General features: G+C 35.7%; 1 protein-coding gene across 8 annotated transcripts in view; it reads right to left on the bottom strand.

Moving 5' to 3' along the window:
* Nucleotides 1-19,263, bottom strand: part of PAPOLA (poly(A) polymerase alpha) — a 53,460-nt gene that overhangs the window by 26,709 nt on the left and 7,488 nt on the right. For 3 of the 8 annotated variants that reach the window (XM_005222130.4, XM_005222132.4, NM_176647.2), the window contains 9 exon segments: nucleotides 12,049-12,222; nucleotides 11,580-11,646; nucleotides 8,730-8,811; nucleotides 6,878-6,987; nucleotides 6,374-6,427; nucleotides 3,487-3,598; nucleotides 2,748-2,837; nucleotides 2,519-2,657; nucleotides 599-671 (listed from right to left, as the gene is read on the bottom strand). In XM_005222130.4, coding sequence (XP_005222187.1) covers nucleotides 599-671; nucleotides 2,519-2,657; nucleotides 2,748-2,837; nucleotides 3,487-3,598; nucleotides 6,374-6,427; nucleotides 6,878-6,987; nucleotides 8,730-8,811; nucleotides 11,580-11,646; nucleotides 12,049-12,222 — 901 coding nt within the window. 8 annotated transcript variants of the gene reach the window in all.

Raw genomic sequence — 19,263 nt, 5'->3', positions numbered from 1 at the left:
TACAAACCTAAATTTCTTTTATCCATTAATAAAGTGCATGTTGTTAACATTTAAACTGAGTTAGCAGTGAAGGTCATAACTTCCAAAAAAGCAGAATGGAGGCTCCTCTTCAGCCCAACCATGCTTTTGTAATCTGATTTCGCCAAACCAATTTTTACAATTATATCATAGTAATTGAAGTGATATTGCTTAGACGTTATCTGTCATGATTAAACATTAAGCAACAGTTTTCCTACAATAACCCAATTTTAACAGAATATTTAGATCGAACAAAAAAAAATACAGGGATTTTTAGTATCCTTTTATTATTATTTTTTTAAGCACAAATGCCCACACAACTTTGACTTACAAGGTAGTTCTATATATAAATTGTTAGTGACTTTGATATTATAAACTACGTACAATTAAATGTGGTTCCAGGGTACATAATTATGCTTCTCACACCAGAGGACAATTCTAGTTGAGATTAAAAAGAAAGTGTGATACGAACATGTCCACTCATACGTAACAGAATGGGAAGTCTCCCTCAGTTTATGCAGATGACTTCTACTTGTTATTGCACAGTGCGAATTTGTAGGGGAAAAAATAATACACTAACCCTTGGGTCCCATACAGGCAAATTAAGATTGCATTCTTCAGGCTGTTTCAATAGGACTGGATTTGGCCATTCCCTGTTTAAAAAGATTGTAGCACTTGATAAGACTATTGGATATTACCATCTACACGTATTTTGCTAAACATACAGCATTTGTGAATGTGATTCTTCTTCATTCATTTTGCATTCTTGGTATATATAACTTTTTACTCCTCTGTCGACGTTAAGACTACTTGGATTAATTTTTTTCTATGAAATTAACTCCAACCACCTGGTAGCTTTCTCAGACTTAAGTCAAACATCTTCTCTACCTCTCAAAGAACGGATAAAGCACTATTCAAATTAAAAAGTACCACCCCAAGACAATCTGATGTGTTCATCTCAAAGTTGAACAGGATAGAATCTCCCATGAAAAGACAAAAATCCTACCTTTATGCTAGCTCCAAAGACAACCCAGGATGAAAAGCTAATTCGTTATAGGCAAAGGAGTATGAATAATTATAATCTCTATCTCATGACTTAAAGTTTATTAACATGAATATGAGTAATGATGTGAACACACTGTTTTAAAGATGTGTCCTGTTGAGTTAGCTACTTCAGTCTTTATATAAAACAAAAAAACTGGAAAACATTTGGCACCTTTAGTATCAAGATTGTTGTTGTTGTTCATTCACTAAGTGGTGCCTGACTCTGCAAACCCATGGACTACACCACACAGTATCAAGACTAGCTTCTTAAAAATATTATTTGCTATGTACGTGCAGCATTAAGAGAAATTCTGACATTTTTCTCACCAATTTTGGTTATATATAATTAAATGCTATCAAATCCATAAATTACAGGGTGTGTTCTGAAAAGTGTGACAAAGCTCTAATTATAAATTATCTCTGAATAATTCTAATTTTTATAAAACTTACTAAAACACCATTTTAGAGGGAGAAGGTAGAGAGGTTGACACAAATAGGGAAGACAAAGCTTTCAGATCAATTTGATTAAAAACCAAGAACTCTAACCTGTTGGGTCAAAGCAACTAATATGAAATAGCAATCTTTTATCTTACCTAAATAATGGCTGACAAATGTGACCAAGCTTAAATGAGGAAGAGCTTTAAAAAAACCTTTCCTGGGTTAATAATTTCAAAGGGATAATCAACTGCTTTTCAAGCACTTATAGTTACCCTTAAAAGCCATATAAACATTTATATCTTTAATATTCTACCAAAGATAAATGGGCAGCTAAAAGCAAAACAAACAACCATGAGAAACTAACGGTCTACAGATTTAGAAGAATTCAAAGAGTAAATGTGGAGAAGGCGATGGCACCCCACTCCAGTACTCTTGCCTGGAAAGTCCCATGGACAGAGGAGCCTGGTAGGCTGCAGTCCATGGGGTCACTAAGAGTCAGACACGACTGAGCGACTTCACTTTCACTTTTCACTTTCATGCACTGGAGAAGGAAATGGCAACCCACTCCAGTGTTCTTGCCTGGAGAATCCCAGGGACGGGGGGAGCCTGGTGGGCTGCCGTCTATGGGGTCACACAGAGTCGGACACGACTGAAGTGACTTAACAACAAACAACAAAGAGTAAACGAGGTGGGAAGTTTTATCCAAAGTAACTAATATCCCAACCTATCAACTCACTGGATTTTAGCAAACATTACAGCTAAAATTCAGAGTTTATTTGGAGAGTAGGTTTACACATGAAGTACAAACAGGACCTGCCTTACTACCCTGGGAAAGCTGGCAAAAGGAACAGAATTAGGCTTGTCACTTTATATGCAACACGATCTCCCCAAGGCTATCTACACTGCTACATCGTGAACTTAAATTTGAATCTGAGACCAGCTGCAGAAATGTCATAGAAATAAGACTAAACTTCAGTGTCTACAATCAATTTTATTTTAATATAATCTAAACACATACCATTTAGAAAATACCAAGAAAAATTTATGTACAAGAGTTGATGCTATTGCATTTGGATAAAGCTGGCAAGTTCTTGCTACTAGCATAGCCCAGGAAACACCACCGAGGAAACCTAATATATTGGAATAGATGTTGTGGCCTGTTGATAGGGAAAAGCAAAAAGGAAAAGTTAGTGTTGAACCAAAGCTTAAACATGTTTAATAAGCTAGCCAACAAATTCTGAACTCACGTTTGGCCCACAGTTTGATAGCTCTCAGGGTTAACCTGAAGTTGTCAATGTTTGGTACTAGATGTAAAATTTCATCGGTTACCCTGCAACCTGATTAATAGGAGTAAAAAGAAAAAAAAAAATCATATCATCAAAGGTTTAATGAGAGTATTTCTTTTAAATTTTCTGAGACTAATGTCAAATTAAATAAAAATCTGCTTCTAAAATCAGTAATGTTAATAAAGAGGCACTACAAGCACTACCCTAAACCAAAGAATCTGAACTGTACTCTGCTTCATCGCAAACTTTCAACCCAGAATTAAAATGTCTTCCAGTTCAGACACACTGAGTAGAGCATGATCCACTTAAGTTTCTCAGAACTGTTCTTTAAGAGCACTGTTAACAAGCAATGTTAAAATAAGTGTTCAAATGCAGCAATAGATGAAAATGTTATGAAGGTTATTGGGATCAAAACTTAAACAGTTACACAGTGAGACCTAAACCTCTAGCAACAGAGTACAAATGTCAGACAGTATTTAAAAGTTCCAGAGAGCAAAGAAATAATAGTGCAAGACATCGATGAGCACAACAAATTACTAGATATCTCACTGCAGTCTATTAAGTAAAAAGCTCGTTTTATATGACTCACTACAGATAATCAATAGGGCTATTAAAAGCTTCATTACAAAACCTGAGTTGAAAGCCATTTCATATTTGACCAAAACTGCTATTATGTAAAAGGAAGTAGGCTTTTACATACCGTTAAGACTTCTTATACATCTTATATCTAAATTTTTAAGCAGACTGTCATCTCTTAAGTCCAAGTCTTCTGGAATAGTCTGCAGTGCTAATCTTGCAAACAAAATATCAATCTAAAACAAAAACAAAGTTTAAGGATAAATGGAAAGAGGCAGGTAGCAGCACTCTTAGACTCTGTTAATGATGGCAAAATTGGTCAGGTTATGAGCTTTCAGAGGAATATATTGTAGATGAATCTTCTCAAAACTCAATAATCGATAAATGACCTACATATTCTTAAGGACACAAAAGAAATGTGGTATTTTCATCCAGTTAGTCATTTGACAGGAAAAATGTCACTATGCAATGTTTTGTGACAAGAACTTGGACCATCTTGTTTTGCCAAAATGATGTATGATGATACTCTTTAATATTTTTTATTGTTTGTGTGTCAATGTTTGAGTTGAGGTTTACTACGTTAAAATTCTTGTGAACACTTCAAATAAAGTTTTTTTTCTTATTAAAAAAAAAATAAATAAATAAACGACTTTCTCATGGGGGAAAAAAAAAAAGTTTAACATTCCATATCTGTCAAAACTGTTTTTTGAACTTTTAATTTTATACAGGAATATAGTTGATTAACAATGTTGTATTAGTTTCAGCTGTACAGCAAAGTATTCAGTTATACATATGCATGTACTACTCTTTTCCAAACCAGTTTAAAGACATTTCTTTTAAAAAGAAAACACTTAATACTCCTTAAAACCAGAATCTTTTCATCAGCTGTTAACATGATAATTCCAAAAGTTCAAACAAAATTCTTACCATAGGTATTTTAACCAGATCTTAAAACATGGTAATACTAAACTGAACTTTTATAAATAGTTCCCTGCCATTTTAATCATACTTACTAAGTTAAATTCACTATCCTTGCTAAATGCATACATACTGGATTACTTAGATAACTGGTTTAAGTTTCCATCCATTAATACATGAACTGTGTATTGATTATATGCTGAAAGGTTCCCAAATATAAGGCTAATATGATTAACTGTGGCCCAAATAAACATGTCAGGAAGCTTCTTGTATTTATGAACTTATGTATTTATAATATTAGTCTATTTCTCCAACTTAGTTTTGACTAACAGAAACAAAAACTGGCTAATTTTGAGGTCTATTCATAGAATGCTACTGACAAAATTGGTTTTTTTCTCCTTTTTTCAAGGAAAGATGGAAGCAAAAGAAAATTTGGCAAAGATTTGGTAATTATTCCTGAGGGCATGATTTCATGGTTCCAAACTCTGCTGCTAGAGAAACAAGTCTTTTTATAAGACTACTTTAAAAAGGTATACTTTAAGAGCTCACTGTGAAAAATCATTTAAACATGCACCTACCTATAAGATCAGGAAAAAAACTACACAAATCAAGTTTTTGGTATAGTCTAAATTTTCCAATGATACAGATACCAAAATACAGTATCTCCCCCAATTTAGACAGAAATAATAAAGACTACAGACTTCCCTGGTGACTCAGGCGGTAAAGTGTCTGCCTACAATGGGGGAGACCCAGATTCAATCCCTGTAAGATCCTCTGGAAAAGGAAATGGCAATCCACTTCAGTACTCTTGCTTGGAAAATCCCATGGACGGATGGGCGCGGTAGGCTACAGTCCATGGGGTCGCAAAGAGTCGGACACGACTGAGCGACTTCACTTTCACTTTCAATAAAGACTACAGGCTCAGAGGAGGGAAAAATGTAAACTCAAAAAGCAACTCACTGGTAACAAACACATGAAATATTTCAACTAACCATTTGACTTTTGTCTCCATTCTGAAAAATTTACACAATGAGGCGGGTCTCCACCAAAAAAAAAAAATCTTGGGAAAACAAGGAATCACCTACGTTACAGGTTGTTTTTTATATTTAATAAACTGACAGTAAGTATGGCTCAGCTGGTAAAGAATCCGCCTGCAAAGCAGGAGACCTGGGTTTGACTCCTGGGTCAGGAAGATCCCCTGGAGAAGGGGAAGGCTACCCACTCCAGTATTCTGGCCTGGAGAATTCCATTGACTGTATAGTCCATTGGGTTGCAAAGAGTCGGACACGACTGAGCGACTTTCACTTGAGTAAATCAAAACTGCCTGAACTTGATAATCCTTTACCAAATTTAACATTTTATGTCAACTTATTAGTCATATACATTAGGCACCATATGCAGCAATTACAGAAACCACTTTTTCAAAAATGAAGTATTATCTTTCTAGTTTGTAAAACTTTAAAACCACAGTTACTGTCAGTGATGCTCCAGCACCATCATGTGTGCGGAAGTAACGTGACAAATACTGAAGTTGCTGCACTGTCAGCTTTGCTGCAGCTGCTGTCACAACACACGCTGAAAACAGCAAAGAAAACGGCACACCACCTCTCAAGAACCTAAGCTCAGGTATCCTTCTCTATCAGAAAACATTTCAGCACACATAACACCAGGTCACAATTTTCTCTCAACTTCTTACATATTTCACTTAAATGAAAGTCAAGGAAAAGTTCTATTTGCAAAAACACACTGTTATATTGCTTTCAGTTCAGTTCAGTAGCTCAGTCATGGCTCTGTGACCCATGGACTGCCTTAGTGAGATTAAAAGTACACAGAATCTGCATATGGAAAACCTATCAAGGAAACTGTTCTGCAGCAGCATTTCAAAGTCAGTACATTTTTGTCTGTATTTTAACTTCTAGTTTCACAAGTCTCTTTTTTTAAAAAAGACTAAAAAGAACAGGTTACCATTTCCATTAAAAAAATTCTTATTAATATCACACCATCTCACCAATTACAAAACTCTGAAATAAATCAAGTTTTTAACCTGTATCTATCAAAATTACAATAGTAAGAACTGTCTATTTGAACCTTACCTCTATCCCATCAAAACACAGTTTGATAACTGGTACAAATGCCTCTTCAACAGCCTGTGAGAAAATTAAGTAAGTTTAGTGTCTCTGAAACTATACATTAGAATTATACTAGTTTTAGTACACTTAAATAAATGCAATACTTAAAACTGTTTAAATATAATTTACCATAATGACTGACACAAACTAGGTTCTCAATAAATACTTTAAGACACTAGAATCCTAAATCAGACAAGCCTTGGTTCAAACCCTTGATCTCTGCTACTATGATATATGATGGTGGCCAAGTTGCTTAGCCTCATTTCCTACTCTGTACATGAGATTACAGATTTATGATTTTTAGACTGCTGTAAAGAATAAAATACAAGCATGTATTATCTTAAGCTTAAAAAGGTCTGGCAAATTACAAGAGTTCAATAAAGTTGATGGCTACACCATAAAAAACTCACACAACTGACTAAACTGACTTTTTTAACTCCTCCCCTTTCACCCAGAACATTTACGTACTCTTAAATCTTTTACTTCTTCCTGTAATTTCAACTTATCATAGAATGAGGTGAAAAAATCACTTCGATCAACATGTCTTGGTGCAACACACAATGCATCAATATCAGCACCTAGAAAAAAAATTAAGCCCCAACTACTAATTAGTATTACAAGAAAATTATTTTGCACCTTATCATGGCAGTATTTGACAGTAATGAGCCTCTAAACTGCACCCCTTTCCTTAAAAAAACAAAAAGAAAAGCTACCAGTCAGTATAATAAAAACGTGACCTTAATTGATGGGATATATTTTTTCCTAAAGCAACTTCTATTTGCAGTGGCCCAGGTCAACTGGGAGTCAAAGAAACCTGACTCAGATGGGAACTTTTATGGTAAGAGAAGGAATTAGTCAAGAATACATCCAATATCTTGTTGTCACTAGTCACAGCCATGTTCATCAGGAAAACAAAAAGCATACAGTTCCTGTCTGTACATTATGACTGCTGCTTCCAGGCTCCTACCTGCACCTAAACTGGACCTATACACTGCAAGAAGCACCATCGGCAAGAATCCAAAAAGGCAGACCATGGTAAGATGGTTGCTATTAATTTAGGACTTGATAGAAGGCCAGCATTGAGTACATAAGGAAGCACAAAAAAAGATGATCAAAACCAGTAACTGGGGTCATAAACAGAGGAGATCAATATGAAATCAGGTCAACATGGTCATTTTCCTAAAAGACTCAATACCTGAGGCACTAACTCTGAAGGCAGGACATCTGGCGTATTCATGAAGGGAGAAAAGAACGTAAAATTCACAGGACACATCCAAAGCAAATGCACTGCTTCCAGCACAGAGTAGCAGGAGATGGGGAGAAGGAATAATGCCACAATACAGAGAATACTAGACTGGCAGATAACTTTTTCCAAAAGTCTTTACTGAATTTGTTACCATACTGTTTCTATTTTATGCCTTGGTCTTTTTGGCCAGGATGCAGGTGAGATCTTAGCTCCCGCATCCCCTGCACTGGAAAGCCAAGTCTTAGACACTGGACCACCAGGGACTGTCCCCTGCCAGATAGTTTTAACAGAGGGTAGTGGTTAATGGTTGAAAACTACAGCCTCAGACTGCCAGAGTTAGAATCCTAGCTCTGCCAGGAGATGGCTGGAAGCAACTGTTCAAGTTGTATTGTCTCTTTAAGTCTCAGACTCCTATCTGTTACATAAGAATATTGAAGAATAAATAAGATCATTAAGACCAAAAGCTTACTAACTACGCTCAGTTTAAAAAAAAAAAAAAAAGACCTCAATAATATTCTCCCCAACAGGGGGGAAAACCTACAAATGTGACTAAGAAAATATGATTAGTGATTGATACTGACTGAAGATAATTTTTTTGGTTTTTTCCTTAAGTATATTCCATGACTTTGTAATAAAAAGGACAAGGAAAGACACGGATTTTCCCCCCCAAACTTTAATTCATTTTTGTTCTGATTTCCAAACTGATATTCTTCAGGTACATCAAATGATATACAGAGCAGCACTGCCCCAAATCACTCCCCAGTGGCAAAACCTGTACTTTATGTGCACTTTCTAATATGATAGCCACTAACCACATGTGGTTATTCAACAATGAAAATATGGCTAATTCTACTAAGAAACAGAAATTTATTTTACTCAATACTACATTGAAGAGTACAGGTATAGAAGGCATCACTTTACATCATTCTTCTTATCAAATTTAGGCTTCCTGAAGTACTTCCATACAAACCTAAGTTGTATAATACACCATAAGTAACTGAGATGGATGTGCTGTTACAATTTTTTTTTAATTTTAAAAGTATTCTTTCTCAAGATAATTAAAACAGTATTTACCTTTTGTATGTACTCCTAATCTATAAGATCCAAATGTAAAAATTTTCCCACCAACATTTTCAATTACAGATTGTGGAAGATTCTGTTGAAGCAAACAAAAAATTAGTTATTTTGCCAGTGGAGCACAAAGGTAACTATTTCAAGTAACACTGTACATTAGACAAAAAAAAAAAAACAAAAAACACTTTCCATGCAAATTTATACACAAGGTAAATGAACTATAAGCTCTATAAAATACCAGGCCTTCACAGATCAACCTAACTTGAAATTTAAGCAATTTTCAACTTTTAATCAGTGCTAATATTTTGCCACATTTTTGGAAACTGAATTTATAATTCAGTTATACTTATATAAGTTATACTTATATAACTTCTTTATAGAAGATGGTGGTCGAGGAGATCATGTGATTCCACAGAAACAATGTTAGAATCACATATTTTAATCATGACAAGGTGTGCATTAAATCATGAATGTGAGAATATAACAGTACATTAGACTATAAAATTTTACTGTATCAAGAGTGACTTTAAAGTCAATAATGCTACTCTTAATAGTTCAGTAGGATGATTTAATAGTTTAGTGGGATGATTCTGAGAAAAACGAAACTTACTGATTTTCATTTTCCTGACCCTGGCACTACCACACTATGGAGAATACATAACTGCCCTCGGGGATAAAGATAATGTCTCAACACACACACACACACAAAATCTTCATGTGTGCTAGGTCATTGTTTCTCTTTACTTTCTAATTCCTCAGTTCAGTTCAGTCGCTCAAGTGAAGTCTTATTCAGTAGCAGAACATAAAAAAGACAACTCTTCCCCACCACCCTTTCAAAAGCAAAGTAACCAAATTGTTACTTCATACTCCAAAAATCCTAAACACAAATTGTAACAGGCTCAGGGACTCTCTTGTTTCTTAATTAATACAACATCACAGAAAAACAATTGAAAACCTTTTTTTTTAAGTGTCAGAATACAGGATGGCAAATAAATCAAACTAAGTGAAAATTCAAATTTTATATAAATTTTCCCCAAAATATTTATAAATTAATTGTAAGTAATACATTAAAAATTCTCTACTGATTTAACTGGAGATATTTTTGGTTGTCACAATTTGGGGAGACCGGACAGAAGCAGTGCATTCAGTTGGAAGAGTGCTACTTTTAACATCTTCCAGCATAATCCCCAGAAAAGAACTATATAAGGAATTCCCTGGTCATCCAGTGGTATAGACTCTGCAAGGGCACAGGTTCAATCCTGGGTTGGGAACTAAGATCCAAAGAGAGAACTATGTGGTTCAACTGTATCAACAGTGTCAATATGAAGAAATTCTGCATCAAGTCTTAAAACCAACAAAAGAAATGGCCCCTAGGAAAAGAGACATGAAAGATCAAACCTGTAAAGCCTAACCTCTCAAGTCCCATTCTCTAACCAATTTACTACTGACAGCCTACAGAGAAAAGGACACAAGTGTGACTAGGAATGAGCATTATTTCACCAAGTGAAAGTCACTCAGTCACGTCCAACTCTTTGTGACCTCACAGACTATATACAGTCCATGGAATTTTCCAGGCCAGAATACTGGAATAGGTAGTCTTTCCCTTCTCCAGAGAATCTTCTCAAGCCAGGGACTGAACCCAGGTCTCCCACATTGCAGGCGGATTCTTCACCAGCAGAGCCACCAGGCAAGCCCATGAAATTAATTTCATTAATCCAAATAATTTTTCTTACCCTCAGGAAAATGAGGAAGAAGAATTATATCAAGAATTATCAGTTAATGAAACTAACAAGGTACTCAAATTACTGAAACAAAACTATCAATGAGTTGGAACTCTTGTTTCACATTAAATAAATCTTAAGTTTTGGCCTTGTCTATGGTTTTCAACTTAAAGGTCTAATAAAAACCCATTAAAGCAAAGCTGTGTTTTCTACACAATGACGAATCACAAAGTTCAATAAATGAGTAAAAATACTTAAACCTGCACATCCTTTGCTTTAGCTCAAAAGGAAGTTCTTTTCAAAATACATTTTTACCAAAACTCTATCAATGACAAATAGTACACACAGAATCCTCAATTTTGAATAATCCAGCTGCTAAAGTTTTAGTCAAGTTCTTGAAATATATATACACTGCTTTAAGAAAACAATATTGTAAATTTGACTAAAGCTAGAAGATTTTAACTTTTCTTCTACCTTGATACCTTGCCTCAGGTTTTCTTCTAGTTCTAGTTCTCTTACCATCAATTTTTCAACTGTATTATAGACTAAATATGCATTTTCAACTACCCAGGAAAAACGACCAATATTTATGGAATTTTTTAAAAATGGCTTCTACACAACTTTTTAAGTATACATTTCCTTTACCAGAAGTCTAATCATTGATTCAACAGTTGCATTATTTATTATGAAATATTAGAAACTCAAGGAATGTTATTATAAAAAACTAAATAAACTAAATATTCAGTTTGAGTTTAGTAACTGAAGGCCTAAAAATGCTTACTGTTGCAGAATTCCTTAAAAGGTAACAAGAGTCTTGAATATTTAATATACATATTTAATACATTTTTTTAAAGCACCTTTTGGGGGAAATAATATTTCTGACATGTGTAAGTAATCACAGAATTTCAGCTTTGAAGTGTTCAACCAAAATGTATTTATGAAATCACTGAATTTAATCCAGTTTTTCCTGTTTTCAAAATAGCTAGACACCAACTATAAATTCTACTGTCAACAGTCTAAAACAAAAGATTCTAAACATTCAAGACTCTAAATTCACTCAGTAAGAATAGATAAGATAACTGCCATGTTCAGCTGATAAATTTCTTCCCATACAATTAAGTCACCTTACCTTGCTTTCACTGATTTCTCGTATCCACTCTTTTACCAGGTTATTTAATTTTCCCAAAATTAAAATCCTGTTGATAGAGGATATCAGTCAAGTATCAAGTTGTTTGTTATTCCAGATCACTTTTAATATGTGGCTTCCTAAATTTTGACCAGTTTTTAAGTTATCAGAAAGAAAGTTTACATGTAGCTACATGTAGGCACTGTTACACTGGACAAGACAATCTTTCGGCTAAGCAAGGCATTCCTCTTTCTGACAATGCTTTAGTACTATACTAACCAAAATTACTGCAAATCAAAATAAAGGAAACAGACCTTTATATAGATGGCAAGTTTTTTTGAGGTATCATTCTTGTTTGAAACAGATATATACTGGGGCGAAAAATTCTCTCAGTAAAGAATTCCTCAAATTAACCTACTATGTCAATAAAAAATTGTCCCTTAAAAGAAAACATAAACATACACACACTGACCTGCGCTGCAGTTCCTCTTCCTCTTCAAAAACCCCGAAGGGCTTCAGAGTCTCCACCAGCTTCTGTGTGAGCAGGCAGTCAGTCTCCTTGGGGGCTGCTAAGCTGATGGGAGAAGTAATGCCATAGTGCTTCTGTGGCGGCTGTGTTTGCTGTGATCCCTGTGTTGTAACTGGACTGCAAACAGAACTGGATAAAATTACTGCCAAAAAATTTCCACAATTTGAAACAAATCAGCATAACTAGAAAAAATGCATTTCTACAGAGTTGATTCACTCCAAAAACATGTTTTAAAACAAAAAGTAATGCAAAAACTAAATGACCAAGAAGAAAACTTTAGTTCTCCTCCCACTCCAAGGATTTTAACTTTGCTACTATCTAAACATCTAAATAAATTATGAATATCCGATCAAATATATTGCTAGAGAAAATGCAATCAAGGATACAGTGAACTTCTGAGAAATTTCACTTCGTGAAAAGAAGCCAAATCTGTTAAATTGTTATTTCTAAAGAGATGAGATAAATACAAAAAGTTTTACCAACACAAGAGATTCACCAAGTGGAACTTAACATCTGACTAGCAATGAATAAAACTCATAGATAATGAGGCAAATAACAGAAAAGTTACTTGGAGGGGGAGAACTATAGTCACACTAAACTAGATTTACACTTTAACAATGATTAGTCAAATGTGTTTCTGTTTTAAGAGAAATTCTAGATTTTTACAAACCAACAGGGTTTTAACATAACTAGTGAAAAGGTCCAGTATGTTCTAAATGGTTTAGGAAATTAACCTGACTCAATTTTTCTGTGTGAAAGCAATTCTTGTTTTTGTTCCCCTCCCTTTATAAGTCAATGGACAGGGATTCTAAAGTAGCACAATTATTAACTAAAAACTGCCTGGTCAAATAATGTACAAAATCAGGTAAGGAGAAAAAGCTAACATTTGAATCAGGTATTTGCCCTAAATTCTGTTCTTTAAGAAATAACTTATTTTATATACACAGACATCTCTATTTCTTTCCAAGTTCTAAATATATATATATATATGTACATATATATATTTAAATTTAAGTGCAATAGCCTACTAGAGCAATAAGGTGCAGGAATCCTATGCGGCTAAGTCCCATTATGCATTTATTCACTACTGTCCTGGGTTCTGGTTTATACTAGGTGGGACCCTGTCTTATACTGTCTTCTGATATCAACATAATACCTAAGAATGCCAGGAAACCTACAGTGTTTATTAATTAGTCAATAGGCTCTACAGCATTTACAAGTTATGCATTGTCTCAATTCTAATTCAGATCTTACAGTAACATTTGCTGAATAAATATGAATCAGATTTATCTCTTATAGCAATTAATTTATGTCAGATCACTTCCTCCTAGTAACTTTAATATAAACTCCACTGCTACACAAGACTATGATGTCAATTCAGAGCTGGGGCTCCACGTGAGCACCAAGCACTGTTAAAAGACTAAATATCTCATATTATGATTAAAATATAGAAGTTAACCTAAGTGGAAATACATTTATAGTATCTTGGTTAATACATATTTTTGTCAATCAACAAATAGCTATCCTCAGGTTCCATAAAACTGACATAAAAAAGGTAGCCCTCAAAACTGCCCAACCATTTCTTCCCACCATGCTCTAATAGATTACAGATAAATTACATACTAAGTGTAAAAAAATACACTTACCACATACCTTAGCATAATTAAATTCTCGTGCATTGTTCATTGCTTCATATGAGTTTCTCCAAGTAAACTACAGCCCTTCATGACCACCCCAGGATTATAAATATTTTATAAATGATTTTAATGTAAGTAAAGCCAGAAAAGAAAACAAATATAAAGTTCATTCTAGCCAGATTTGGTTCAAGCAAGTAATGAGAGCTTTCAAGTCAAGTATAAACTGAATTCATATTTTCCTAACTTAAACCTCTACTGATTTTTTTTCTTTTTTTTTTTTTGAGCAAGTAATAGTTCATCTGCACTCTTCTCAAGGGGCTAAATTCATTACCAGTTGAGTTTGAGTATCACCAAAATATGGGTGCCCATTCTCTGTGGCATTAAGCTTTCTTGGCAGACTCATTTTTTTCTTTCTCAATATTCAGGTTCTTCATTGTCACACAAAAAACAATGCTAGGAAAGTCCACTGTCTATTTCAATTATATTGCCAAAAATACTGGATATAGGCTCGGATTTTTAAATTCACACCAAGTAAGCTCAGACTTCTAAATTCACACCAAGTTTGCTTACTTTAATTGGGGGGAAAAATGTTGACGTCTACATTAGTTTCCTTATTAACATTCTGATGAGGAAACAAATCATACCCCAGCTGTAAATGTTTATTCAAAATGTAGTCACATCATAGAAGATAAACCACATTTATTTGACTCATCTAATGCAACAAAGAACATATATATCACCTATCTCTATATGTGTACATATTTAATACAAGTTATATATAGAATATGTACTAACTCAAGAACATGCATGAAAGAAATAAAAATAAATCACAACCAAATGAAAGGAAAGAAATAAATACATGTTCTGAAAGGTACAAGACACCTATGCCTCCAATAAAAATAGCTTAAGCTTAGCCTAAGTAGCTAGACTAGGAATTTTAGGATGCCAGATTCTCTGAACGTCTGAAATGTAGAAACATTAGCTATGATTGAATAGAAGAAGTCAAATTTTTCCATTTAATTTTAACATTAGAAATTAAGGAGAGGGACAAAATTTAAGGATCTTTTTTGCTGTCTTGTTTCTAACAAAGATAATATACACATTCTAATATTGGGTAATTTGAAAAGTTCTCCTTTACAGAATTTCTCCTGGAACCATACACCAGACAGCTAGCTATCAATCCCAAGAATGCAAAAGCTCTTCCTGAAATTCTTGAACACAGGAGCCACCTGTCCATGGTCCATCACTTTTTAGAGACATTTTTACCAATATGCAGTTTTCTTCCCACTTAACTATTTAAAAAAAAAAACTTCTACAATTATATAAAACAATAAGGAAAAAAACTAGATACAGAGCCAGGGTATTTGTGATCCATTAAAATGTCTTTCTGGTTTTCCATTTAAATATCAAGAATCCTTGTGGTTTTCCTGAATAACTGGTTCACTTTCATCTCATGAACATATTTGTGTCTACCTTTAGGCTACTGCGGAGACGGCAATGGCACCCCACTCCAGTACTTTTGCCTGGGAAATCCCATGGATGGTGGAGCCTGGTAGGCTGCAGTCCATGGGGTCGCTAAGAGTCGGACACGACTGAGCAACTTCGCTTTCACTTTTCACTTCATGCATTGGAGAAGGAAAGGGCAACCCACTCCAGTGTTCTTGCCTGGAGAATCCCAGTGACAGGGGAGCCTGGTGGCTGCCGTCTATGGGGTCACACAGAGTCGGACATGACTGAAGCGACTTAGCATTAGGCTACTGCCTGAATTCTTACAGCAAAACTGATGGTCATCCTGCAAGTTCTCTGCAAAAATCCAAAAATCACTGTACTTCTTTAAGAACTATTTTAGTACCCTAATTTCTAGTTTTATACCTCTGCCCTGATCCATCCTCTTCATCCACCTTTAATGTAAACATCTTGCCAGCTTTCAAAATATGACTAAAGCCTTTTTAAATCTTAATCCTTTCTGGATCAGAGCAAGACAGAAATTGTGCCCTACCCTTCAAAATTACAAAGGGCTCTCCCAGTGGCTCAGTGGTAAAGAATCTGCCTGCCAATGAAGAAGATGAGAGTTTGATCCCTGGATCAGGAAGATCCCCTGGAGGAGAAAATGGCAACCCACTCCAGTATTCTTGCTTAGAAAGTCCCAAGGACAGAGGAGCCAAGGTGGGCTAGTCCACCGGGTCACAAGGAGTTGGATAGGACTGAGTGAGTGAGCTCACATGCACAAAATTACAAAGGGCAGCCCAACACTCCTTCCCCCATTCTACTGTTTTGGGGGTCAGGAGGGAGGAAGAGAGCATAATACTAAATATTTTCAGAGTTCTCTCTTATAACATACGGGCATTTTCTTTATAATATTTAAAATAATGTACATCAAGGCAAAGCTTGCAAATGACACATGCCCACCTTTATTTTTTTCTTGTTTTTAAACTTCAACAACATTTTATATAACAACTCCATTCCAATACTTGTTCTGACTCTTGGCATCTTGGTCCCACTTCTTCTATTCCCTGACTATGCCAGTCTGCCATACACACTGCCTACCAAACATTACCCTCCTAAATCAGGGCTTCCTTAAAAACCACATGACTTCTGGTGTAAAGGCATTCAAAACTGGGTCCACAAAATCTGCTCTCAACCCAAAAGCAATCTGGTAAAGAGAAAGCAGGCCTGATTTCCCTTCTACTAGTTACGCTGCTCTGATTTCACCTCTGCCATTAGTTGTGTCACTTTTATTAAGTTGTACCTCTGTGGAGTCATTAAAGCTCTTCTCTGCTTTGGATGGCAAACTAAAAACTTAAATACTGTAACACATTTATGTCACAGAGGACCAGTTTCCAAACACAAAGATCCTTCCCTTCCCCATGCTAGGCTGTCTAGGATCTAAATCTAATTAGGGAACTTAGAAATGACAACATTTTTGTGAAACTGGAGTATGAATGTAGGCTGCTTGTTTTGGCTAGAAACTTGTTTCAAAAGTTTAGGCATCCAGTTTAAACAATACTTGCACTCTGAAATATTAAGAACCACTCTTATGGCACTTATACTGCCCTAACTATAAAGCTGACTCAAATGCTACAAGTTCCTATGATTTGTAAACTAGTTAAGTGATTTCCCTGGTGGCTCAAACAGCCTATCATGCCAGAGACCGGGGTTCGATCCCTGGGTTTGGAAGATCCTCTGGAGAAGGAAATGGCAACCCACTCCAGTACTCTTGCCTGGAAAATCTCATGGACGGAGGAGTGTGAAGGGCTACAGTCCATGAGGCCGCAAAGAGTCAGACACAACTGAGTGACTTCACTTAAGTAGCCATACTTTCAAACAGTCAAAGTATGATCAGTCATGGATATAGTATATTGATGACCACTTCAAGTAAGTGAGGAAAGTAAGGAACACTCCAATGAAAAACTACATTAGTACTTGTTTTCACTACCTGAATGAAATCCAAGGAGGATTTTCACTTTTACAAAAAAAGGCGAAAGGCAAAAACACTGTCTGTCTGTTTTGCAAGCTGTTTCAGAGACAGCCTGCACCCTGAGTGGCAAGAGTGGCACCACTACCAACCTCCTTTCCCAGGAAATACGTATGTTCACCATCAAACTGCTCTAACTTTGAACTGTGTCTGTGAGCCGCTATGCTTTATCTCAATTTATTCTGCGCATCTGTTAGCAAGATGCACGTAAGGTAGCTGCTTCTTCATTTTATGCCATTTTGGCTTACAAAAGGTTTCATAGGACCCCTCTACTTTCGGATAGCAAGGGAAACCTGTATCCTTAATATGTTCTTATATCAACTTTTAAAAAAGTTTCATTGCAAATCAAGGAAGCACATTAAGACAATCATTTTTTTTTCCCTGTCACATTGGAGAAAAAGAGGGCTGATGTCTATCTGGTAAAAATGAAAGACTTATAACCATCTAATTAATGTTAGCAATGGTATAAGAAAATGAGCACTCTTATCCATCACAAAGGAGGTGAACTTGGCATATAATTTTTAAAAGCAATCTGGAGTCATCAAAATTTTTTTTAAAGCTACGTCTAGCAATTTCACCTCTAACAATCTATCTTACACAAATTCACTAGGACACAAGGACTTAAACTGAAGGCCCTGAAATTGGAAGACATATGCTCTTTAATTTACAATACATTTTTAATACATAAAATGTGTACAGTAAAGCACAAATTTCTACTGCTCATGGGGTAGGAATACAATGGATTAGAGACAGGCCAAATATGGGTCCAAAATCCTGTAGAGCAACAATGATCTTGAAATGGGCAGTGCCTATTCCAGCATTATCCTTTATAAAGGGACCATGCTTGGTATTTGTAAATAAATATCTCTCTTGACCCCACAGATTCTGGAATTTGACCTTTCTCATAGGAACAGTACAAAAGATACCCAAGGTTGTTTGCTGGAACACTGTTCACAGTGCATTACAAACTGGAAACCACCTAAATATCCATTAATATGATACAGAACTGACGAATTATGGTGCATTCTTACAACTTAAATCTACACTATATAAAAAGAATGAGGTAGTAGCATGGAAAGATGCTCACCATGTTAGGTGTTGCAGGATGTAAGTATGATAATAGTATTTATTGAAACCTCAGGATATTCCAGATAGTGTGGCAAGCACTTTACATTATTCCCAACTGTTCGAATGACTCTACTATTACCTGTCTCCATTTTACAGATGAAGAAACTCAAGACAGGAAAGTTGCTCTCTTGAGTTTCTTCATCTTGAAAGTTGAAAGTGAAGTTGCTCAGTCGTGTCTGACTCTTTGAGACCCCGTGGACTGTAGCCTACCAGGCTTCTCCGTCCATGGGATTCTCCAGGCAAGAATACTGGAGTGGTTACCATTTCCTTCTCCAGGGGATCTTCCCGACCCAGGGATCGAACCCGGGTCTCCCGCATTGGAGGCAGACGCTTTAACCTCTGAGCCACCAAGGAAGCCCAGACAGGAAAGGCTGACCTAAATTCACTGGGTCAGGATATGACCTCAGGCATCTGACTATAATAGTTAAGCCTCCAGACATCTTTCACAACATACAGTCTTGTATCTTCAAAAGTCATTTGTGTATTATTACATCCATCTTGTTGTTCAGTTGCTCAGTTGTGTCTGACTCTGCAACCCCATGGACTGTGGCCTGCTAGACAAGAATACTGGAGCGGGTTGCCATGCCCTTCTCTAGGGGATCTTCCCCACCCAGAGATCTAACCTGGGTCTCCTGCATTGCAGGCAGATCTTTACCATCTGAACCACATATGTTTATTATGTCTATATGTGCATAGAAATATAACAAGCAGAATTGACTTGTGGAATAATTTCATCTTGTAACATTTTGTTTTGATTTGTTAAAGCATTTTTTTAATTGATGAAATCATACAGAAGTTGAAAATCTGATTCTTACTATTCACCATTAAGTTTATGATGGTAAAGAGGCTAAACCCCCCTCCCCCTAAATCATTCACCAACAGCAAGAGACACCAAATAACTGCTCAATTTAAATCAAT

This window comes from Bos taurus, chromosome 21, assembly GCF_002263795.3.
Source record: "Bos taurus isolate L1 Dominette 01449 registration number 42190680 breed Hereford chromosome 21, ARS-UCD2.0, whole genome shotgun sequence".
Classification (NCBI taxonomy): Eukaryota; Metazoa; Chordata; class Mammalia; order Artiodactyla; family Bovidae; genus Bos; species Bos taurus.
Note: the sequence above shows the minus strand (reverse complement) of the source record. Positions and strands in the feature narration are given on the sequence as shown.